At 40.6% G+C, this 25,209-nt stretch overlaps 1 protein-coding gene across 2 annotated transcripts in view; it reads right to left on the bottom strand.

The window, feature by feature from the left end:
• The window catches only part of PAXIP1 (PAX interacting protein 1), a 30,818-nt gene extending 5,847 nt beyond the window's left edge, over positions 1-24,971 (bottom strand). The window contains exons 1-15 of one of the 2 annotated variants that reach the window (XM_058422864.1): positions 24,813-24,971; positions 19,666-19,800; positions 17,732-17,775; positions 15,107-15,170; positions 14,651-14,764; positions 12,191-12,835; positions 8,764-9,478; positions 7,883-7,977; positions 6,815-6,910; positions 6,348-6,485; positions 4,892-5,013; positions 4,140-4,324; positions 3,969-4,012; positions 1,503-1,570; positions 1,030-1,132 (exon numbers count right to left, since the gene is read on the bottom strand). In XM_058422864.1, coding sequence (XP_058278847.1) covers positions 1,030-1,132; positions 1,503-1,570; positions 3,969-4,012; positions 4,140-4,324; positions 4,892-5,013; positions 6,348-6,485; positions 6,815-6,910; positions 7,883-7,977; positions 8,764-9,478; positions 12,191-12,835; positions 14,651-14,764; positions 15,107-15,170; positions 17,732-17,775; positions 19,666-19,800; positions 24,813-24,902 — 2,658 coding nt within the window. In that variant the 5' untranslated portion in view covers positions 24,903-24,971. The remainder of the gene's footprint in view (positions 1-1,029; positions 1,133-1,502; positions 1,571-3,968; positions 4,013-4,139; positions 4,325-4,891; positions 5,014-6,347; positions 6,486-6,814; positions 6,911-7,882; positions 7,978-8,763; positions 9,479-12,190; positions 12,836-14,650; positions 14,765-15,106; positions 15,171-17,731; positions 17,776-19,665; positions 19,801-24,812) is intronic. The other variant, XM_058422867.1, reaches the window with a different exon arrangement.
• Between the last annotated feature and the right edge of the window lie 238 nt (positions 24,972-25,209).

Raw genomic sequence — 25,209 nt, 5'->3', positions numbered from 1 at the left:
TGTGCTCACCTCAAGCACCCCACTACCTGTGAGTGCAGACTGTGCAAGACTTCCACTCTGATGTGGAAGGGACCCTTTGGCCATACAGGTACAAAGATTACCCTTCCCTCTCAAGAAGATGAGGAGTACCCAGCCCCAGTTAGGTATCCAAACTCTGCAGAGCTTTGACAGCATCAGTGCTGCCAGGTTTACATTCAGATTCACAAGCTTTGAAGCTGAAGTTGATTTTTTTTTTTTTTAAATCTGTAAGCCACAGATGTTACCAAAACAGATTATCAATATAATTAACCTGGTACCAACATGACAGAAAATGAGAAGTTTGTACTAGAACTTTATGGGATACACTGAAAAACAGTTTATGTCCCAAAATATTCAATATCAATCTTCAAATGCACACACTGCAAGGGAAAAAAAAAACTTTCAAAGCTGAACCATTTTTAAAAAAAGTATAGGCGTAATAAAGAAAGTATTTTCTATTTTTGAGGACATCAAAGTGCATATTTCTAAGAAATATAGTGGACTTGAACTAGGCCTCATTTACTTTTCATTATCTGAATGTTATAAATTATTTCCAGTTAAGTTTTAGTACAGCTTTATTCAGGAACAGAAGAAAACCTCCTAGGAACTTATCTCACACGTGCCATTAGCTGTGTCATCGGCTGTCTTTGAAGCATTTGGCACTACAGACAGAAACTCCACTAGAAGAATCCTGGGTCTTATCCAGTACAACCATCATATTTTTCTCACCTAAATTTAGTCATGAAATTTGCTAATTTAAAAACAAATGTGAAGAGAGTTTTCTTGCTTTTTAAAGCAGTCCCACAGAAAGAAAAAGCAAGTAGCACAGTAGTGTAGTTAACTACAGAAGAACAGCTACGAAATAAAACTCACTGCACATAAACCTACTCTAACCTCAGGGCCAGTAATATCCACTAGATATATGCTAATCAAGTCTTAGAAAAAATTGAACATCCATAAAAAAGTTGTCAGATGTTTCAATGTAGTTCACAAGAGAAGCCTGAAAGTCACCTTAATGTACTGTTGCACTTGCATAGGTTCAAATCCTGTGAAGAGCACCATTGGTGTCAGCTCAGGGGTGAGTTTTTTAGTAGGTGGAGGCAGGTCTTCAATCCTACGGAATACAGGAAATACAGCAGAAAGTGACATTTGGGCCCAAGGCTGTAGAACTGGAATTCTGAATTTAGACATGCACACTTTTGCAAGTTTCACCAAAGGAATTACCCAGATGAATGAGAATTAGGGACAACCTCTTCTGAAGAAAAAAAATGACGACGCAGAGAACATGATATACTCTCTTCTTTCTTCACTCTCCCAACTCTCTTGCTGCTTCCCTCTCTTAGTTACTGTTTTATTCCTGGCAACACCCCAAACGCACTGACAGTTATCTCACTGAGCAGGGCACAGGACTGCTGATGGGCAGCTGACACTTCTGAGGAACAGGCAATTACAGACTATGGGCATTGACTGCTCTCTGTTCTTACCTTGCTCTTTTGGAAGACGGCTGAAGACTGGATTCATTTTGCTTTGGTTTCAAAGGCAACCTCACACCCTGAAATCAGACCAGTTACGTGTTTAGATCTGAATTAAGCAGAGAAAGAAGCTTCTATCCTGAATTAATCCTGAATGAAAATTACACGCAGCTCAATAGATGGGGCACCTACTACTTACACAACGAACCCAAGAGCAACGCTCAGCATCAGCCTATGCTTCTCCACAAACTTATGTAACCCTGAAAGTGCACACCAAATGAAATATTGTGGGACTTTTTTTTTTTCTTTTAAATAGCACTGCTAATTATCACTGGAAAAGCCAATGAATTAAATAAGAGACTGAAAAGCCTGTCTGTTTGCTAAGTACATGAAGACTGCAATATTCTTCCTGGTGCTAAATTTCACGGAATAGTAATATCCCAGAAAATACTGTTTTCAGCTCAAGTTCCCATACTACGTAAAAAAGCAGCTGGACAGAAAGTGCCACTGCCCCAGTACCAGATCAGCCTCTAGGGCACGTGCCCAGGGGTGATTAAATGTAGCTTTTAGGCTCTCCTTGGTCTGAGTGACTTGAAACTACAGCTCCAGGGTTCAGGAGTGTGTGACATCTATTTCTTTTTAACCTTCAAACTGATACCTGAAATTTAATGAAGAATGCTAGAGGCACATGACAAGACAGACAGGCAGCACGGTCCCAGCCCTGCTGTGACAATGTTCCTACGGGAGGAACAAACCACAGGGGTTTGTTCCCTGCTCTCAGACCAGGCATTTTTATGCTAGACAGCCCATAGTATGAGCCTCTAGAAAAGTGCACACATTCACATTTTGACAGACATTTCAACTATGAAAATGCAAGAGGTACATGGCATCAACAGCATCTGACAAGACAGCTGTCCTCAGAAGAGGACCCCAAACCCCAAGACAAATAGAAATGCCTACTGTGAAGGCAGTGAAGTACCTTGTCTTCCCTGACACTTCCACATGCTCAGCATCTTCTATTACCAAACCATATTCCTGTGTGGGCACCCAGAGGGCAGCTGGACTAGATTGTCTCCAGAAGCCCCTTTCAATTCCACAAAATTCCCACTTCACATGGGCAAGAAGGGTCCCCATATGAATACAGAAGGGAAGGTACTAAATTACCCATCCAACCCCTGAGGTCTCCATTTGCTGCACAAGACAAAACATGGACAAAAACCTGGTGTGACTGACCCACACAAAGAACGTATCCAGTTTTAAGGCGAGCTCAACTGCAGTGTGGATGCAAAGGGTGGTGGTAACAAAACCAAAACTGAGTTAAAACCTACTTAAAATACAAGTATTTCATAATGAATCTTCTCAAGGACGTTTTTATTTTGTAACAACAGAATATTTTCCTTTTTCAGGAAAACATGAAGACCACGAATTTTTAAAAGCATTTGGTTTTCTAAGTGTGAGTTTCCTACAAGCCTATGAAACAAATCCAGAAGGGTCTGTAAGAAGAAAGTTTCAAACTTATGGTCAGGAAAACAGTAGTGTCTATTTCTAGAGCTGAAAGGTATTCAAGGGACAGTACCCTGAATCTCCATTTAAAACATTGCTACATTACATTTTGAGAGTTACTAAGCACCTCTTTTCTGAAGAGTTTACAAAGTGACTGAGATACAAGTGATCCAAATACAAGAGGTCTGGCAGAACATTTTTGTGCAATATAAAATGTTATCTGAGAGTCACCTGTAGTAAATTTACCTACATCAAGACATACTGTGAAAAATTACCAAGTATAAATCTGAAATAAGAAGAAAATTTACAATACAAAAACATGAGGTAAGTGTAAGAGCTGACATGGAAACTGCAGCCTATTCTGAATACACAGAAAATTTATGTTTTTCACGGTTCACCCAATACCCTTCATGACAAAAATTGACTTCTACGTTTTTCAAGGTACAATTTTTCACTTTTCATTCCCGTTGCTATTTCATGGTTATCAACTACACTTTTTAATGCATGGTATACTTTTTTAAAAATCTAAAATACGTGGTATATTTGCCCATGGTTTTAGTTCTTACTATATATTAGAGGGACGATATGAAGTAGTTCCACCCCTAACTTACATTATGTATCGTACTTAAAATTCAGTCAATATTCTAACAAAATTCTTACTGATTTGGGGTGTTCTGTCTTAAAAACCCTTATGTGGTCTCATTTACAGTGTTAGGTAGTGATTTAAAAAGTACTCAAGCCTTTCTAAAGGTCTGATGTAGAAACTGAAGAGTGAAAAATCTAGCCTAAGGTATGCCAACAGAAACTTCATTCTGTGTATCACATTCTGTATATTCCTTAATTCTGCAAAATATTACTTCCCAGATTCCTTCAAAATAAAATAGAACATTAGCAAAAAAGTACAACCAGGAGCTTCAGCACAGGCAAGGAGTGATCTTATCAAAATAGCTGCATATATCCAATAATTCAACATACCATTAGAAGTTCTGGTGACACCTTCAATGGGACTCTCCAAGCATCTAGGGAATGGAGAACAGAATAAAAATTACACCATTACTGGCCAAGTTATTTATACCAGAGGAAATGCACTCCTACCGATGAAGCAGGCAGATAAAAATGCTGCAGAGCAGAGTTAGTGAGCCTTACCCAGCAGGTTCAGCACTAGGTGCTGGCTGGGAGACAGAGGGTCCTGCAGGTTGAACAGGGTGTAGCGGCTGTGCTGGATCTGCCGCAGCGCCTCGAAGTTCCCCAGCAGGATGTCACAGAGCCACTGCGCGTTCACGCACGGGATCCGCCACTCCTTGGCCTTCTCGTACTTCAACCCGCTGGCCCTTGGTGGGCAGGGAAGAAAAAAAATAATTTGTATTGCAAAGAGATCGGTAAAAATGGCAATTTCTAGTAATAAACATGCAATAGCAGTATTTATTTATTGGTCTATTGTTTGCTTTAACCGTGACAGAGGAGATACTCCAAAAAATGCTTTTGTTCTACATGTCAGAACAAGCCAGTCAGGGGAGAATTTCTGCTGTAAAGGGAATCTTTAGACCTGGACTTAAATTTTTCCTTCTCCAACGTTTTAGAACAATTATTAAAAAAAAAGGTGTTTTATTTATGCATGTCTAAGAGTCAGCATCATTTAAGAATATTATAAAATAGGAAAGTTAGAAATTACTTTTGTTTCGCCTGTGCTCAGAAGGCCAAATTAATCACTTAATATGTGCTGTAATTTAATTCAAGAAACAACATCACTAAGTTTACTGTTACCAAACTGCAGAACTGATTACAATTAACACTCTCATAACGAGCCATGCGTAGCACCTCACGTTCGGAGAGGCACTGCCTGGCAAGAGGCTGCTGAGAAAGCAAGGACACATTCCCATATGGAGTGCAGCACTTACTCTTTGCAGATGAGAACTGTATTGCTGCGGCACAGGTAGCCCGTGTATTTGGCACCTGCTAGGTAGGCCATGAGCTTGAGGTCATCTCTGTCACTATCAACAAATCCTGTCACAGAGATTATCTGCAGACAGAAAGACACAGTTAGAAATAAGTGAACATCGATGGCACTTAAAAAACACTCCCATGGGAAATATTTTTCCATGACTAACTTCTTACATTACAATGAAATGCACAGCATGGTGTATAAGCACTTAAAGCGTGGCTTGTAGGATACAAACAGTACAATTTAAAAGTGATTTGTTTATACATAAAAATTTCAGGTTTCTAGCAGTAGCTCTGACTCAGGAAGAATAATTTCCATTCTTCTGGTCAGCTTTTTCTTATTCACAGAGACCACAGCATTATTATAGAAGAGCTCAGAGCTAATTTGCTTCTCACTTCTGCCACCTTCATTCTGCTGCTATTTACATAGAGGCACACACAAAAAAACACACTTACTTCCTCCACACTAAAATCTGAAAACTGTGCTCTACTCTGCCATGAAGCCAAATAAAATGTGCCAGCTGATGCCAGCGGTGAACTGTAATTCCACATCTTCTATTATTATCTTTAATCCTGACAAGTTTTTGTTTTTGCCATTCTCACCTTTTCTTTGGGAAAGGCAACAGTACTTCTGTTTAAAACTGTGTTTATTACATTGCATATTACATTTACTGCTAACCATATGCATATAACACATGCATGTTGTTATACTCTTGATTTTCCCAAATCTGTATTTCTTTCTGTGTTGGTCAGGACAGGCTATTAGCAAGGCCATCATCCCATATGTCTGCATTCAGCACAAAGAAATCCAGTGCCAGACACACTTTGGCATCTTGGTTCATACATCATAGCACATTCCAAGATGCCTCTGAATTAACTGGTTTTTCAGTGCCACAAAACTCCACTTCCAGAGCTCCTCATTGCACAGGCAATGGAACTGTGACCTCCTGTCCTCTAATTAGCAGCATAGGCTTCCTTTTAAGGTATTTGCTAAGCACTGACTAAGAAAAACCCTCCAAAAACCTCTCAAAATCCTGGGTTATGGTAAGGAAGCACATGCTGTTAGATGTGCTGTTGTTCTGGTGTTATGAACTGTGCAGCCTGGATTGCTGCTACCTTGCTATGTGTAAGTGAGGCAATCTTTGCCCCTCAGTGTCTGAGGCAGTAACTCACAAAGGCAAGTGTTACTCCTCACCACTCTGAACTCAGGAAGACTTGCAAAGCACTGAGAAACACATGGCAGCAGCAGCACAACAACACAGCACCTGAAGATCAACAGAAACTTTTCCTCCAAGGCAAAAGAAATGTGTATTTTGCTCTGAGTAAGGACTTTTTAGCTCTGTGTTAACACTGCTCATGGAACGAAGCAAGCACTGAAGAACATTCTTCTGAAGTAAGTAATTTCCTTCTTACATGTTGAGAGCATGGCTTTCCTCCTGGTGGAAATGCCACTGGAAAATGAAGTGCTCGATGAGGTGGGACCATCTTTTTCTTCTTCAAGATTGCATTCAGCCAATGTGCTGTAATACATCTCTTCCTTTCTCTTAAAGCCTAGGAATACAGGCATAGACAGCTTTTAAAACACAAAATACATGTTTATTTTATTTTACACTTTTTCTACAAATCAAACCTTTGATTTTAATTGTTTTTCTCTACTTTTTAGACTTCTCTTTCTCATAGGATCTTCCTTAGTGCTCTCTGGAACAAGCCCACTACACACGCTATGAAAGTTTGTACCCCCCAAAAAACCACAAATCATAAAAAAACACATAATGAGAAACTTTATATTCGCTATCTGAGCACGAAGCACACAGTGCAAAGCCCTGCCTCTCCAGGGATAAAATGAAAGCATGCACCAGTGCAGGTTCCCACTGGCTTACCTGAGCATACATGTTACTGACTTGGCTTTCACACAGAAGGTGAGTACATCTGCTCGTGAGGGTAGGGTCCACTGTCCCACCATGTGCTTGGATGATCTGGTAAGAGAGCAAACCCACAACTTCTAGGATATAACAATCTTTATGTTACATTAAGAAACAAAAAGTCTGAAATGAAAGTCCACCCTTTAGGACACTGCCACCATTAGCACCATTTCACTGTAGAGTTACCCCCCAAAATCAGGTTTGTTATCTAGCTTTAGAACAATTTTGAAAACAAAAAAGAAAACCAAAATTAAATATGCAGCTTTTCACTGAACAAAAAGTATATTTTTTAGAAGAAATGAAAAAAAAATAAAACAAAATAAAGATATATAAACAAAAATAACCCTTCTCTTGTTTTTTATTTTTTGCAGTATAACTATTAAACAATTTTTCATGAACTATTCAATTCTATTTCAGCAATAAACACAAGTGCTGTTAAAAATGTCAACAGCTTACTTGATTATGCAAAATTGTAGGGAAAATTCAACTATAAAATCCATCAGAAGTTTCTGAAGAACATCAAAGTCCTCTTATTTAGGAAAGGATACAATCAGATTTTTCTGAAAAATAGAAGTTGGCAAAAAAATAGAAACACTCTATTCTTCCATCTTATTCACTCAGGTGGATACCTCACAGGCTACTAAATGCCAAAATTATATGCAAAAAATATTTTTTTTATACAATCAAGTTAAAGATAGACAGCGATGCTATATTACACTTGCTGTACTACAGTTGCCTGATTAAAAGCATAAATAACTGGGAAATAGTTAAGGCTGCAACTTATTTAGCTCATGTTCTGACTGAAGACTTAATTCAACCAGGCTGCACACCTGAAGTATTTCTATTACTTTTTCTGGTCAGCAGCAGTTGAATAATTTTTTTGTTTTTTAGATTGTAACAGAAGAATTACACAAAAGGATGCCTAAAGAAAAGTGAACAGTGCTGAAGAACTGCCAATGTTTTCTTTTAAAATTTAGGGACTATGACATTATGTTATAGTTCTTTAAAAATACTGCAGAATCTTACCCGTTTCCAGGTTGCTAACAGCTGCTTGTCAGACATCTGCTCTGGGTAATCAGCAATTGCAAAGACACAGCCCAGTAGGAAATACTCTTCTGGAACTGAAATAGTTTGGTACATAAGAACAAACAATTGAAATATAAGTCTGAAGTGTTTATCTCAGAACACATCTGCTACACTGACCTCTTCCTATTACCAGGTTATAAACTTCCTAAGTGTACTTTTCCTTGGAAAAAGTAGGATCCAAAATTTCAAAGCTGAAAGCCCTTAAGGCACAGCTCAGCCCAGAGTCTGATTTTGTTAAGGGCAGGTTTTTTTTCCTGGATGAAGAGGGGCTTAAGGGGCAAAAGGAAGAGTCACCAAAAGGAAAACTTAAGACAACTTCCTCTTTTACAAAGATCAGCTATGAACAGCCAAAACAATCAAAAAGCTTTCAGTTCTACTAGAATTCAAAGCAAGGTGTGACAACTTTCCGATACTGAATCTTGAATAATTTACTCGTATTTCCAAAACTGTAGCTGTTCTTCCAGTTCTTATACTGATTGAAAGCTTCCCAATCCCTCTCTTCCAAAGGGAAAAAAAATTTAAACCAATTGTGATATGCATTTACGAACACTGTTCTGAAAGTATAGGTTGTGTGCTTGTATTATCAAGTGCATATTTGAAAAGAGAACGTTCTCAGCACTCTCATGCTTTTCAGATTGCTGGATCATCATTAACTAATACATTATTTAATTATTTGCCTAAAAATCAGTAAAACAGCTCTAAGCCATGAGTGGCATTTTTTACAATTCTATCCTGTAAATACAGCATTACTTTTTGATATTCCACCCCACTTCATGTCATTAGCTACTTTTTTCCAGGATCAGAAGGCAATAATTACTAACTCTCTACTGCTGGATCGTGCCCAAAAAGCGGCTGCTGCTGCAGTTGCTGCTGTTGCTGCTGGTGGTGTTGTGGCTGCTGGGCTGCAACTGGAAGCTGTAGTGCTTGAGGTGTCTGAGTTAAGTGCTGCGCTGCCTGATTCTGCATTTGCTGTTGCTGATGCTGCTGGTGCAGTCGCTGTAAGTGCTGCTGCTGCAGTTGCTGCTGCTGATGTTGCAGCTGTTGCTGTTGCAGCTGTTGCAGGTTCTGCTGCTGCAGCTGTTGCAGCTGTTGCTGTTGCTGCTGCAGCTGCTGCAGCTGCTGTTGCAGCACATGCTGCTGCTGGAACTGGAGCGGCTGCGGAGGGCGGTGCAGCTGCTGCTGCGCGTGGAGCGGCTGCTGCGGGAACTGGAGCTGCTGCTGGGAGAACTGGTGCTGCTGATGGACTTGCTGCTGCTGCTGCTGGGGAAACTGGTGAGGCTGCTGCTGTTGGAAAGACTGCTGGGAGATCTGGGGTTGCTGCTGCTGCTGCTGCTGCTGGAGCTGCATAAGTTGCTGAGGTTGAAGGTGTAAAAGAGGATGGTGCTGTTGCTGCTGTGCTTGATGTGACTGCTGCAATAAATGTGTCTCTGGTGTTAGTTTCACTTGACTAAACAGCACCACATTTGGATGTCCCTGTTGGCTATGATTTACTTGTTGTTCTAAACTTTTTGTAGGTGCTGAAAGTGATTGTAATATCTAGAAAACAAAGATTATTTTTGTGACCTTTTGGTTGTCATTCGGTTTCAAAAATATTTAAAGAACTACTGGGAAAATACAGTTCCTAAAAGAAAAGAACCCTGCACCTAAATACCTTGTGAGCTGAACAAAAATCTTTAACCGCCTAATAGCAAAATCAAAAGACAGGATTTACACAAAGAGAAGTGTAGAGATGCACGTGACTCCTAATAAACAGCAATGCACATTTTAGTTAAATTTAAGATTAAAGCCCATCCCAGTATTATAATTTTTCCAACAGCATTATGACTATTATCACTATATTAATAATTACATTGATCAACTGCAATATTAATTTTAGAATCCCACTGGCCCATTAAATTCAGAGCTTAGTTTCATAGTCCTATTTTCACTTAAAATTGCTAATGATGCCTTTATTAATTAGTGCTGTTTGAAATATGGGAATCTTGTTCTCTTTTGAACCAGTTCAGGAATATATAGCTTGTTTTTTAATCTCAATACAAAGAAAAACATTGATCTGCTGAGCACTAAGAACTTCTTGGGAAAATAAACCCAAAACAACCTCACCTCCCTACTTAAGAATACTAGATTTTATGCTTATAGAGTGCTGAAGTAACCTGGAATTTAATTTTACTTTTAAATGTATAACTTACTGTTAAGAGAAAAATCATTTCACACTAAGCAGATACAAATTAGGAAGCAAATTTTTATGCATCAGAAAAATGAAAAATTAGGCAAAGTTCTAAGAGATTAGGATGAGTTCCACATATTTATTAAAATATTTTACTACGAACTACCTATTAGAAATGAGAAGGAGCAACAGTAACTTCTAGACTTGCCTTTCATAAAGTCTTTTAAACATGAAATCAGGTCTGATGAATCCTGCAAAGCTTGTTTCCTTCACCCCCACTACTTCAACACACACAGTGTCACCTTCAGCGACGTGCGTGCGTGAGAGGAATCAAAGCCCATCACTAGAGCACAAAGCCAATTACTGCATCCTCTCAGCCAAACATCCATCAACTCTCCATCAGAGGTGGCTCAAGTGTTTTCACAATGCACATCAAAACCTCTGAGGTGTCATCTAAGTAATACTGATGTGTACACACACGTGCAGCCATGATTATCAATGCATCACCCACAGCTTGTGTCTCGGCACCACCACAGCAGACACATTCAATAACTAAAAATAACACGCACAAAAAATGTTTCCATGGCTCGGTGTGAGGAGCTGCTCTCCACAACAAGTACCAAAAGCCAAAATTAGAGAAGCTTCAAGACTTGTATTTCAAAATAAAGGAATGAAACTTCCAAAAGCATCCTAGGTCTGTATTCAGAAAGTAACAATGTATCTGCAAACACCTGATGATGACAGATCCTGATACAGAAACCTGAGGTTCAAACTTAACACCAACTTTCCAGGAATGTTCCCTAAGGCTTGCACTCATCATTTGGGGCACAAAGTAGAATAGCAGTTATAGGGTGAAAAGGTAGGACTGACATTCCTCCCTCTAAGAAGCAGATCCACAATCCTAAGATGCAAAGCCTTTCTGCACACGCTGCAGCTGGCCCAGCAGCCTGAGCGGGCACTTGGTACAGCCCTCACAAAGCACAATCCAGCTCCTCCTCCAGCAGACTTGGGGTGAACAGAGACAAACCAAAGCACACAACCACCAGTGCCCTGCAGCTCTGCAAATATTGCTGACAGAGAAATACTTCCACAGGGACACCACTGATGTATGTGACAGCACAATGACTGGGCTGGAGAAGGTGTGGTGGCCAACTCACCCATGCTGGCCAACTGAGCAAACGGTTGGCAGCTCTGCTCAGGCCTTGTACAGAAGTCTCAGCCCTTAAACAATTCAAGGCACTGAGAAGAGGAATCTAAGACTCAGATTTAAAATAAGGCCTGAATTTCCATTTTGTATTTAGACATCATACTAACAGCACAGAATCAACATTTCTGAGTGACTCTACGTTCTGAGTTTAAGTACTGGCTGGAAGCCTCTATACTACTCAGGCACCTTTCCAAGTTTTACCATTAGCTGAATATCCAAAGAAAGGCACCAATGCTATTCTGTAACTACCTTACTCATGCTCCCTTCCCACAAACATCTAAGAATTTCAATGCTGCAGGTGCAGCGTGCTCACTTGCTTTTTATTTTCTTGCAGAAATACATTCAACACAAGAGCTGCAATTATTTCAACTACACAAGTGGTATAAGAAAGGGTAAGTTGGACTTCTCCATCATCATATGCATACTGTATAACAACCTAATGATGCCCAGCAGAACAATGGAATACAGAACTGAACCAACTGTGGAAAAAATCAATTTCACAATTCCATGTGCTTATGGCATAAATAATTCCTTGCACTGGCTGAGAAGCTAAAAGGATAGGAAACCAGGTTTCCTGAACTAGCAAAGTAATTCTAAATTAATGCTTTTCCCTCTCTTACCAGGATGTCCTTACTGAAAATCTAAACCACGCTGCAGTTATACATAGCTTTACTCTTCCAAATGCTTCTGTGAACCTGTTAGAAATTAAGTTACTTATTACAGGGAAATTACAAATTTGGCCACAATTTTAAGTAATAAGGGTAAGTGTTAACTTTGGGTATTTTAAGGACAGCAAAAGGAAACTGAAGTTCTTGGACACTATAGCTCCTAAGAAAAAGTCCAATAGCTTATAAATTAAAAATCCAACACTTACATGTGCTACATTTGATGGTCTATTAATCTGCTGAATATCAGCACTATTAGTAATATTCCTTAACGTCCGCACGGCTGGACTCCACGGGGCCATCATTTCCTGGCGGTCAGAACTTTGGGCACCTTGTACTGAAGCCATGAGGTTGCCTCTCATATCAGGAGGCAAAATGTTACCTGGCACTGGTGGGACATTGGCACACAAATTTATCAACCCGGAGTCCTTCCCTTGAGGCAACCTACGCTTTGCTGCAGATGCCTGTGGGACTTCAGCTGGTGTCCAATTCAAATTCCTTTCTTGCTTTTCTGGAGAGGAATCGGAAGAATCATCGAACATCAGTTCCCCTTTTGCCTTATCAGCAGTAGTAGATTTTGGTGAAAATGCTTGATCACCCAAAGGTGACCCCTCTCGAGAAGATGCTGGGCTTGATAATTTTTCATCAGTACTAGCCTCATTTTGTGAGTCTTGTTCTTCATTTTCTACTTCTTCCTCCTCTTCCTCCTCCTCCTCTTCTTCCTCCTCATATATAATTAAACGAGGATGATAAGGAGTCTCTTCTTTTTTACTCTTATCAGCTATAGAATCCAGTACCCAGTCTGGGGTCACAATTTTAATGCTGTCCCGTTTATAAGCACATTCATATTTTTCCTGGGGGGGAAAAGAAAAATTATTTAAAGACAAAACAATCACAACTAAATTGTTTGAGATGAGGGCTAGAGCACACAGCAGGAGATTACAAGGAAGTTGTCCAGAGAGTGACTTCGCCTGGATCCAATTTATATTGTGCAGAACCACAAGTGCCAAGAGATTAAAACAATAACAAAAAAACAAATTCTCCACATTTACACTATAAAGGACTCAGAAGGCACAACTGCAGAAGATGAATGTCTCCACTTGCAAAATTCTCCTCTGATCCAATCACCAAAATATTCCAACCCAGCAGCGAGGACCATCGTGTTCAATTCTAAAATGCACGTGATTTTAGGAGGACATTAAGGCAAGTCTAAATACAGTTTATGTTTTATCCACTATAAAAAATAAAAGTAAAAAAACCCAGCGCCACTATGAAAAAGCATTTGGGGAAAAGTCAGGATTTCATAATAAAGTGGAGACAAATATTTAAAAGTGTATCACTGAAAAAAAGCATTTCAGCAGGAATACAGCTTAAATCTTCACTGCTTCCTTTCCTAATAAATAGAGTAGACACAGAATGAGTGTCCTATTTATTTGAATATCCTCTTTCATGGAAACTCCTCACACACATCAAAACAATATGGAAAAAAACCCTTCCTTTTGAAAATTTGAAACTTATTTAAGGATGATTGAGCTGGTGTTTTCTTTTATGTCAAACAACATAAATTAAGAACAAGCACATTCAGAGGAAATTAATTTAGTGATTCTCTGGAGTTATTTCCTACAATGAAACTGTCATTCATACACAATAAAGAGATTGGAGATGAAATCAAGTTTATTTGCTGACACAAGATTTTATTCTTTCATTCTGGTGAGAATTATTAACAATCTTGTTTTATCATCCTGTGTCTAGTCAGAGCAATCTTAAGTTTTCCTAGTGACAGCACTGTTCTGGTTACAAACTGCTGCAGTTTCCTTTGCAGTGTATCAGAGCAGCAGGACTGAAAGCAAGAAGTAATAATCCCATAAAACTGTTCCCATTCAATGATTGTGTGCATTAAAATATTTGTACCCTACAGACATGGAATGCTAATACCTCTTTAAGTTTTTTGACTGGCAAGAAAGACAACATCCTTTGTTCTGAAAAGCTTATTATTTAAGCTTTTAAGTAAATTATTTAAGTATGATTCTTAATGTATTTCACTGCCTCTTACAAACAGAATTTTAGGTAACAAAGCTTTGTCCAAGCATTTTATTTTATTGTAATGAAAGGGACAATTGGAATGGTGTTCAATACACCCCTCTAAACAGTCCACAGAAGAAATATAAAGTGCTTAATAAAAAAGAAGAAACCAAAACCGATACACAGACACATTCACCAAAAAGAACCCAGCTCTACAAAGGTTCCTATATTTTAAAGAAGGAAACACATTCATTTCCCATAGCCACACTTTCTCTTCTCCCACTGCCAGCCCATGTTTCATTCTTCAATATTTCATTTTTGTCCTTCGTTTTTCTTCACTGACTCTATATCTGTGGATTTATAAATCCCAGTCACTAATGACTGTGACATATCAAAATTAGGCTAAGACAAACAAGACAAAATTCTTTATTCAAACAGAATTCAAATATCAGTGTGAAACTGGACATCTTTTGAATTAATCAGGCTTAAAGCCCTGACAAACTGAATAGCTGCAATGCCTAATTTTCCTGAATTTAGTTGTTAATGAGCAGTCTTAAGAATTCTCACTTCAGGCAGATGGAAAATTTTTGACTATTTGAAAGCAAATGAGAGCTGCAAGAAGGATTGTACATGTAATAAACTCTTACCCCCTTTGGCTCAGGCACAATCAAATGAGTACACTTCTTATTGAGGCTCAGCTGGCAATTCCCTCCATAAAAAGTAATCAAAGCCCACAGCGTACTTCGGTCTTCAGATGAAACCTAAAAGGAAGGTGGAAAAGTCTTTTAGCTCTGTGCACCCAGCTGTCTTCAGCTGGAAGAATTTTAGTAATCCACAGCATACCATTTACAAGGCTGGCTAATGTATTACCTGTCACTTTTAAATACCAAATTAGCAAGAAAGTTAAGAGAGGAAAAAGGGTGGCAAAAGACACACAACAAGAAAAAACACTGAGGAGTAATTTTGAACCTGCACCAAGATAGATAAAACAAAGAGGAAAAAAAGTCATAGTACAACAGTAAAACTGGTATCTCTCCTCAAAAAAGCAAACATCCCACAAATAGTGGACATTGGAGTAGACTGAAATATGGTTCACTTCTTACCTGAGAGAGACAAGCAGTGACTCCAAAAAAGATCTGACACGATTCTGGAGAAAAGCCATTTACACTGGAAAGCAGTTGTCAAGGATGCAAAATAATTAGATGAGCTTCCTGAGGGTCTTTAGAAGGAAATTAAACAGTCTGCGCAGTACTTCTCACATAATACCACGTATCTGACTATTCAAAAACTTTCATCTTTGAAAGCACATTGTCTGTTTGCAATTAAAGTTTATGCATCAAGAAGAAAAACCTGATGTTACAAACTGAATCAGGGACACCTGCAATGTTATGATCAATTCTGATAACGCTCTAAACCAGAACTGACCTGGGCAAGACAGACGGACCATCGGACTTCTGCAACTTCAACCCTTTTCCACACTTTCATATGATCTTGTATTTTATTTTCTGACATTTGTCAGGAAAAAAAGCGACTACAGAAAGGGGTGTACATTGTGTCACATGTGGACACTGAGATTTTTTAAATGAAATAAAATTATTTTCACCGTGATGTTGACAGATGAACCAGCAACACTCACGTTTTGAGGCTCAGAAGAGATAACACACAACAAGCTGATGACAAAGCCTAGAGCACCTTAAAACTTCAGAATAAATTACTGCCATAACCCAGAATACCTCAAGAAGTTCAAGCCTGATGAACATCCTGAATTGTTCTCCATTTCATCCAAGGAAGGAATTCAGTACTGGATCTTTCGAAAGTGTACATGTGTCTACTCCCTGCCTGAGTAGCTACTGCCAGCACATAAAGCAGAAACAGTCAGTATTTAACTTTTAAGAGGTCCATCAGTTTGCCTGGAGCTTGCACTCTCTAAAGAACAGGAGTGAAAGAGGCTCTTTTAAAAAAGTTACAAGCAGCATAACAATCAAACAAAACAGAGGGAATAGAGCAAAACTCATTTTTCTTCCTGCCATCAACAAAAGCTCACATGTGCTCTGACTCTCTTTCATCTATACAAGACCATTGAAAAATACACCCTCATCATTCTTGCTTTTGCTGCAAAAGAAATTGCCAGCCCTCCTTAAGGCGTTATAACCAAGGTTTTTGTACATGAAACTCTTTTTCCTTCTTCAGCCAGTCTGCTTCCAGCTTAATTTTTCTGCTACTTCCCTTCCACTGCAGGCCAGTCAGACTTTGCACACATCAGTGAGCAGGGCACAGGACAACACTGCCATCCTAAGCTCCCTCTGGTGAAAACAACTTCCACCAAGACACAGACAAAATTACTGTGCTTTTACATTGTATTAAATCTTTCTATATTAAACTTTACCTTTAGCAACTGATGGGCAAATGCCCATCAAATAAGCACTGGGATTGGCAAGGCAACATAAAATCCTAAAGGCTCTTATTAGATCCATACGTCTGACACAAGATGTTTTTAGGGTTTGGTTCTTCAGAAATTCAATGATCACTTTGAGCATTACCAAATTAAAACATAAACTAAAGACAAAAACACAGAATCTCAAACTTCTGCCTAAACTGGGTCCAAAAGCAATCAGCTGGAAAAACTAAGCTGTTCCCATTAACGACTGTATTTTTTCACTATGGCAGAACCTAATTCCTTAATGAAAGGCCAGATGTCACTGCACTAGAAGTTATAAAGAGACTGAAACAGGACGAAATGAAGCAAAGATTTAACAACCCATTTTACTGAGCACAATAAGGCTCAGAGTTAAAACCTAAACCCACCATCTAAGGACATGAAGTACTAGAAAGTCAAAGATCCAAGGACACATTTACTGCTGACAGGTGTACAGAACTTCCTTCTTCCATGCAACTGAAGAACAAGACACTACTGAGACCTGGTCTTTTCATCTGGCCATTCCAATGTTCCCACAATAAAGACTTCCTGAGCAATAGCCATTGAGAGCTACATTCCCACATTTATAGCTACAATTTAGTTATGGACTGCATTCTGTTGTTTCATCTGTTTATTTCTCTGCTGGGTATCCAATAACGTCAGTTCTTTGAGCACCCTTTTTAAAAAGCCTGCTTGCAGATGGAAGACAAATTTTTTAATAGTGCAACTTCTTCACGTGAAAGACCATCAGTAATGAAATGTTAGGTTACTTAAGCCTGAAAATGTAGCTAATTCCAAGCTTTTTTTTTTTTTTTGTGAACACTCCTCATTGACAAGGAGAAGGTTTAGAGATATGCAACATAAGCGATTAAATACTCATCCAGCTAATGAAAGAACAGTAAACACATTTATCATGTCCAGACACAAATGACCAAGGATCACTAGCCTAGACCACAGCACAGAAACACAGAGAGTTGCAAAGGCACACACCTTAAACTGCTGGGTATAAAACAGGAATTCTGAATCTCTGAAGCACATTAAGGCCTGAATTCCTAATGTGAACACCTGGATTCATGCACCTACTAGCTCTTGTTTTCCATTTGATTACAGTTGTCCTCCAAGTGCCTATGAAGCACAAAATAGGCAAGGAAAACTGAAGACAAAGAAGCCTCAAGCACACTGCAACCTTGGCAGGCAAACCACAACCGATCATTTTAGAAGTTTAAGCAGTACCTATTTGAAACAGTCTTGAATCCTTCCGTGGTATCCATTTAAACCTGTTTTCTACAGAATTTTGAACTTAAAAGGATACGGCAGAAGAGCTCCACAGCGAACAGACAAGATCACCCAGGAAGGCTGAAAGAAACAAAAACCACTAGACATTAAAATCCTTAGTCTACATGCACAAAATATTAATTACCTTATGAGTTCATGCTATAGCTAGTTTTAATGTATTTTCCTAGCTTTGGAAGTCTGTGTGTTTCACAGACATTGCACTTAAATCTGCAAAAAACCTCTCATTTATTCACAAGAGTTCACATAAAGACAGCTCAAAGGTTGTGCAGCAACCCCCTTCTCTCATGCCATTTACAGTATTCATTCATCCTCTCCTTTTTTGCAATACTTGCTTGAAAGAAAAACTAATTCAGAAAACCCCACCCTACACTCATCACCAAGGAGTGAAGAACCATAGCCTTAAACAGAATGAGTTTTCTAAAGACAGAGCAAAGCTGGCTGCTGAGCAGTGATGGCCCCCACCCGACAGTATTCTGGGACAGAAGGGCTCAAAGGGACACAGGGAGGTGGCAGCGAATGGAGGAGATGTAGGACACTGGTCCCAGTGCAGCAGGTAAGGAAAAATGGGCAAAGAGTGACATCACATTCAGTATGGAATTACCTTTCCTCAAAAGACAAACAGAAGAATATATTGTGGCAACTATGTTTAAGGTGTCCCAGTTCTTGTTATTCTCTTCCCTTATAGGGCATAATACAAAAAATAGCTAAAACCACTTCACATCTAACCCCTCAATCTTCAGGGGAAAACCAAAAAAAGGATATTTTCCTCCCTTAAGTTTTTATCTTCCTTTTTCCCTGTAACCAACTATCTTTGCCTCCGACTTCCAGTCCTTTTAGTACTTAGTCTGATCTTCTTCATTACAGATCATGCTGTGATGTTTTCAGGTCAAGCCAAGTGACATTAGTGAAAGATTTTCTCTCATCTCGCAAATGAGTTGGCAGCTATGAAGCAAATTAAATTATTTAAGTGGCATTAGAAAGCAGGAAGTGCTCTCTACGATGTTGATGTCCTTCTTTATGAAAATGGCCGCAGTTTCCTGGTTTATAAAGTTAAAATTACACCAAAAATGACTTCAGAAAAAGGAACTAAAAATTAACCAGCACACCCACTATAACCATAAGGGTCACTAGCCAGGCACCTTTCACTTTTTAGAGTTAATTCAGTTCTACACTGTCAGGTGAACTCTCATGACAAAACCTATCAAAACTCTTCCACTTCATGGAAAAAATAACCCAAAATCATGTACCCAAAGGTATCAGCAGTGAAATTCTAGTGTTTCTTTTTTCAATCTCCCTCCTGACTTCCAGAGTGACAAGTTCACATATTCAAAGATGAAGCCCATAATTTTTCACTGAAAAATACCTCACTATTGGAAGGTAGTAACAAACTATTAGTAATTCCAGTGTAAGAAAGAAAAAAACAAAAAGGATGAAAACCTTAAAAAAAAATAAAATAAGGAGGAAAAAAACCCCTGGTTTTCTACAAGTTCCTATAGTCCATAATCATCATAGTACTTATATGCAGAATCAACAAAATCATTTTGCACTTTGCCAATTATATATGTTTTAACAAAACCTTCAGCAATCTACTACTTATTCTAAATTGAAGTTTTCCACTGACAGAAGCTTGTAAGAACCTTTTCTTCAGAAATATTTCTAAATTAGAACTAACAGGATATCATCTCACAGATGACTGAAAGAAAAATCTAAATAAAAACCAAAGCAGAACACTAAAAATTACCCACACCACTGACAGATACAGAGCAACAAGAGGAAGGAGAGAACAGAATTGTAACAGAAGTCTGCAAGTCAGGATAAAAGTTTGTGTAACAAGAATGTTAGATTTCTAAAGGCATGTTTTCTTTGGTTATCATCCAAAGATGAATATTTTGTTATAACAACAAAGCATCTATGTCAGTACTTTGACAATATCATGGATGAGTCACTCACCTTTACCACAGGGAGATCAAAAACTTCTCGAGATTCTCCAACTTCTGGATTGTCCCCATCTTCTGAAATAATATGTGAGGCCAGTGCATTGTAAGAAACTTCCTTTGCTTTCCCAGCTTTCAGAAGTTGGATAACCTAAACCCAAAAGAGAACAGGGAGAAGTCAATCATTTTTAGTAACTTTTATTTGAGAAAAACATTACTGCAAGAAAGCACTACCACTGGATGGATGAATGAATATGACCTTCTCTCTTGGCTGTCCTCCTGAAGGTGGCCAGAACTTTTCCTGAAGTCACCAAACACAATTTAAACCTGACTGCCAAAGGTTTACATCTCTTCTATATTTTCATCATTGCATCTGAAGGGCTACTTTTCAAAATAATTGATGATGGGGTAGGAATTGGGGAAATGTCAAGGTGTTTCCAAAATACATATTCCTCAAAAAACATATTAAAATAATCTTCCCTCAGGCAGGGAAAGAAAGCTCTTCTAAATGTTTGTTTTTGCATAGGGTAACTCTGGAAGTAGCTTCTGGAAGTTTGAATATGCTTTAAAATAAGGGGTTAAATTCTAAGGGTTAACTAATTTCACAAAATACAAAAAAACCCCAAAACCAGGTAGATCTCATGCTCCCTAAACTGGTACCTTCAGGAGCTGGAGCTGAAGTGCCTCACTCCAGTGCTCTGTCCTGAGAATGCCAAACACCTCCCAAGTACCAAAGCACATCTCACTCCCAGTTCTGCAAGGCCCAAACAGCAGCTGCTGCTTCAAGAGTTCAGTGTTCTCTCAGCTCTGCTGGAGATCTGTGTGATGAGTCCAGCCCTGAGCCTCAAAAACTGGGACTTTCATTTGAACCCAGAAGGTAACACAGAAGGTAGTCGGGGGTAGAAAGAAAAATGTTTTAAAACATTACAGTCTAAAAGAGTTCAAAAGTTCAAAATGCAATTTAAGATCATTGCTTCATTTCCCTGATATTATTCAGAAATAAAGATTTAGAACAAAACTGGTGTGATGTTCATCTTCCAAAACCTGCCAGGGACACACGCCTGTCCCTGCAAACCTGCTGGGGACATTCCCTTCAAAGCAAGATGCTCTGCCCACAGCAGTGAACAGCAGAGAGCAAGGCAATGCATTCATCAAATGAAATATCAATTAATTAATTGGTCCTTAAGCAATTACTCCCTGCCCTGTACACTCACCAGGACAAAGAAGCACTGAAAAAGAGCCTCTCTCAAAACACAGCATCAAGCTATTTCACAAAGCATTCTGCCAAGCAGAAAAGCAGGAATAGAAAAATCACAACTCACTGAGGAGGGTATTTCAGCATTTCCTGACTGAAGTACCTGACTTTAAAACTCCATTTAAGAAAACAAAAGTTAACTCTTTTTTTCTGCAGTGGATTAATATTACCAAAAGAATTATTCTAAAATAACCAAGAAAATTGATCATGAGCTTGCTGTTCTTATCACCCCTGCCAGAAACAGGAGTGAATGTTTCCATTTTGCACACCAATCCCCTAAATCATGATACAACTTCCTGCATGAAATCCAGTTAACCGTAAAGAAACACAGGATGCTGTCATTCCAAAGGGAGAAGCTAAATCCTAATAAAGCACTTTTGGAAACAGAAGGTTTTCAATTTAGGAACAGTCTCAGCACATGAGCTCCCTGTCTCACACAGCCCTCACTGAGTTTACAATCCCATTCAACTGCTCATTTACGGGAAGCCTAAAAAAAGGAGTGAAAGTCACGAAAACTGAGAACCCAAATCTGACAGCATCAGAAAGAAGCTATAAATAATGCGCTAAAAGCATGATTTTTTTAAATATCAAAACAATGTGGCATTACAGAACTTGTGCAAAGCATCTGCTTATACAAAAAGTTACACTGGTTTCATGTAGTAGTTTAAACACTATATGGATACATAATAACGCATTTGATTATTTTATGTGTCATGAAAAAGACTCTTCCTAATTTAGCTCACAACAACTTCAAAACTTCTCTGAGAAAACACAAATTCTTCAGATTAAGTAGCGCCTGGACTGAAAAGTTATACTGGCATAATTAAAGAACTCACATTGATATCAACAATATACCTGTAACTAGAAAACAGAATGCTGAAAAGCCTTAATATGAACGCTGTAGAAATCATGCATTTTAGGTATTGGTTTATACTCATTAAATGAAATTTTTTGGGGGGAGGGTGGAAATAAAAATTTTATCTTGTTCTCTCCCACTAAAATCTGTGGAAATGAAGAAACACAAGAAAGAGTTCAAAATTAAGAAGGAAGACAATGGGAATAAAAAATAAATTAAACAAGACAACCAAAACTCAAATATCCTGTTCAAAGACCTTGTGCTGCATTGCATTACTTTTTATCTCTTTCTGAAGGAAATACTGATTTTAACTGGTGTTTCCAAAACATGATGGTTTGGGATTTTATATTTAAGGAAAGCAGGAAGAGCATTTACTAAAAGAAAGAGAGCATCTGACATCTCCTCATCACCCTCAGTAAGGTGTGAGGAGCAAAATGCACCCAATGGAATGGTGTGGACTTGAAGTTGAGAGCCAGCCTAATTCTCCCTCGTTTGCCAAAGAACACCTCGGCACAATTCCAGACTTTTGTTTCCTTTCCCATTTATGCTGCACATGCTTTAACAGGCAGTGGGTATGCAGTTATTCACCTGAATAAATTATTTTTCCCCTTACTCTTGAATTTGTTTTGATTAGCGTATTCACTTGTGTTTAGGCCTGTTTTAATATTTATTACAGTAACTGGTTTTCTGTGAAACCATTTAGAAATTTTAAGTGATCAAAGTGTGCTCCTCCCTAGAAGATGGAGGAAATTCTTTGCAAAATCAAGCTGGCATCCACTTGTATATGAAGTAGTAAAAAGTGCCAAAAGTATTTGTAGTTTTTGTATGAGTAATGGGAAAAAAATCACTCTAAGAACTGTTTGAGTTTGATTTACAATTCCTGCATTCTGTCTTGGCTCGGAACACACCTGATAAAAGCTCCTCATACTCAGGTGCCCCAGGGTACCACAGAGGACACCCACAGGAGGCTGTCCTGGTCTCAGCAAGAATAAGAGTTAATTTATTCTCAGTAGCTGCTACGGTGCCGTGTTTTGGATTCCGAACGGGAATAATGTTGATAACACTCTGATATTTTGGGGTTTGTTTTATCCTAAGTCAAGGACTATTTTTTCACGTCTCATGCTCTGCCAGTGAAAAGGTACAAAACAGGCTGGGAGGGAGCACTGGACAGTCTGGACAGGTGACCCAAACTGGCCAAAGGGATATTCCACACCAAAGCATGTCATGCCCAGTATATAAACTGGGGGAGTTACCCATAAAAAGGACTGATCTGGGGTCAGGAGTGAAGTCTGGCATCAGTCAGTGGACGGTGAGTAATTGTAACGGCACATCACTTGCTTGGGGTTTTCTTTCTTTCCCTCCTTTCTTTCCCTTACCATTATTATTTACTATTACCATTGCACCTTAGCTGGTTTTTAATTATTAAACTGTTTTTCTATCTCAACCTACAAGTTTAATTTTTGAATCTCCTCCCCATAACACTGCATAGGGTTGGGGTTGAGAGAGCAGCTGTGTTGTGCTTAGCTGCCAGCTGGGCTTAAGCCCGTACAGAGGGTTCTCCCAGGAGCTGGCCCTGAGCTCTGCTAGGCTCGGCTTGGCTCAGCTCAGCCCAGCTCCTCACTCTGACCTGGCTCTGCCTCCCAAGCCAGGCCGAGGAAAATTCAATGCACCGAATTTGGAGCAAATCAAAGCCCTATGACAAAGACCCTGACTGCAAAGAAGAATAAAAGTTCAACATGAGAAAGAAAAAGTTTAAGAGAATGCTCATCTACTTGCTTTATGGGAAATCTGCTCATTGTCCTCCCAAGCCAATGCATAAATAAGAACAGGCCTTTCAGGAAACTACTTCTATGTCAAAGGTTGTACAAGAGTGCAACAGGATTTTTGCACTCATCCCCATATATATAATACTAACATGAATGCTGTAGGTTTTTTGGTAAGCACGGGTTTTGCTATTTGAGCGTTAAGACACTATCAAAAAATTTACGTCTAAAAACCCAATGCCTCCAGAACTAAATTTTCTATCTAGAGACCCGTCTAAAGAAGTTTTCATCCTGATCTTTTAGCTGTATCCTTCCTACACTGTATTTCTTTTACCACAATAGGAATGAAAACCACCTGAACAGGCCGGTGCCTGTGTCTCCAGGTCACTTACAGGCACATGAGGCTCAGCGAGTGCCAGGAGAGGAGGCTAAAGGAACCCAACGCTGAACTAAGACTTTACTGCAGCACACACCAGAGAGGCAAAGACTAACTTCAGTGTGACGCGTACAGCAGCCTGCTTGCAGGAAGCTGCAGTCCTAATGCTCGGTACGCGGCACTTCAAACACCTAATTGGACACGTCAGAGAAACTTTGTTTCAGCCACCTTCGCCCACCACGGGTGTTATCGCTGGAAGGCCACCTGCATTACCCAGGGCGCTGCCCCAGGGCACGGCGAGAGGGCCGGGCTGCCCCTGGCCTAAACTACACCGGCAGTACACCGGGCGGCCCCGGGGCGGTACCAGGGGCCGGGGCCGCGCCAAGGCGGGAAGGTCTGTGTGGGAGGGAAGAGCCAGTCCGGCCTCCCGTGACGAACCTTCCCCACGGCCTGTCCCCGTGTACCCGTACAGAACCGGGCACAGGGAGGGGCCGGGCCTGCGGAGCGCTCGAGTCGGAGGAGCGGCGGCCGCTGCCCCCGCTGCCCGCCCGGCCCGGCCCAGCACAGGAAGTCCCTCCGCCCGCTCCTCCTCCGCTCAGGCGGCTCCGGCGGGGCCTGCGCGGCGGGGCCGCGGCTCCCATGGCGGCGGCGGCGGCGCTTCCCGCGGGCACGGCCGGGATCGGGGCCGGGATCGCGGCCGGGATCCGGACCGGCCGCCTCCCCTCCCCCCCGGCCGTCCCTCACGGTCCCTCAGGCGCGCGCTCCCCCCCACTCCCGCCCTTTCCCCGTGAGGCGGCGCGAGCCTCGAGCCCGCGCGTGGTAGCCGGACGATTCCACGGTGCCCACCCCCCCCGCCGGGAGCGGGGGGAGACGAAAGGAAAGGCGGCAATGATCTGAAGGGATGACCCGGTACCTTGGGGTCGATGTCTCCCACCACGAAGAACTTGACGTCTTTGAACATCTCCTCCGGGACTTTCAGCTCCTCCTCGTCGTCCGCCAACATGGTCCCGGACGGCAGCAGCGGGCGCTCCCCCCCTGCCCACTATTCCCCCGCGCTCACTGTAGAAAACCCGCCGGGGCCCGGGTCTCTCCCGTCCCCCTCCCCCCGCGGAGCCGCCGAACCGCGCGAGCAAGGCGCGCGCTGCGGGACATACCATCCCCCGTCGGGACGTAGGGGGGGTGGACGGGGGAGGGGAGAGCCGCCCCCACAAAGCGGCTCCCCCCGCCCGATCAGCCACCACGGCTGCAGCAGGGCCGCGCCCGCTTCCGATCCACAAGCGCTATCCCTGCTCCTCCCTCTTTCCCCGAAC

The sequence above is a fragment of the Hirundo rustica genome, chromosome 1, assembly GCF_015227805.2.
Source record: "Hirundo rustica isolate bHirRus1 chromosome 1, bHirRus1.pri.v3, whole genome shotgun sequence".
NCBI classification, from domain to species: Eukaryota; Metazoa; Chordata; class Aves; order Passeriformes; family Hirundinidae; genus Hirundo; species Hirundo rustica.
The sequence above is the reverse complement of the archived record's forward strand: the minus strand, read 5'-3'. Positions and strand labels throughout refer to the sequence as shown.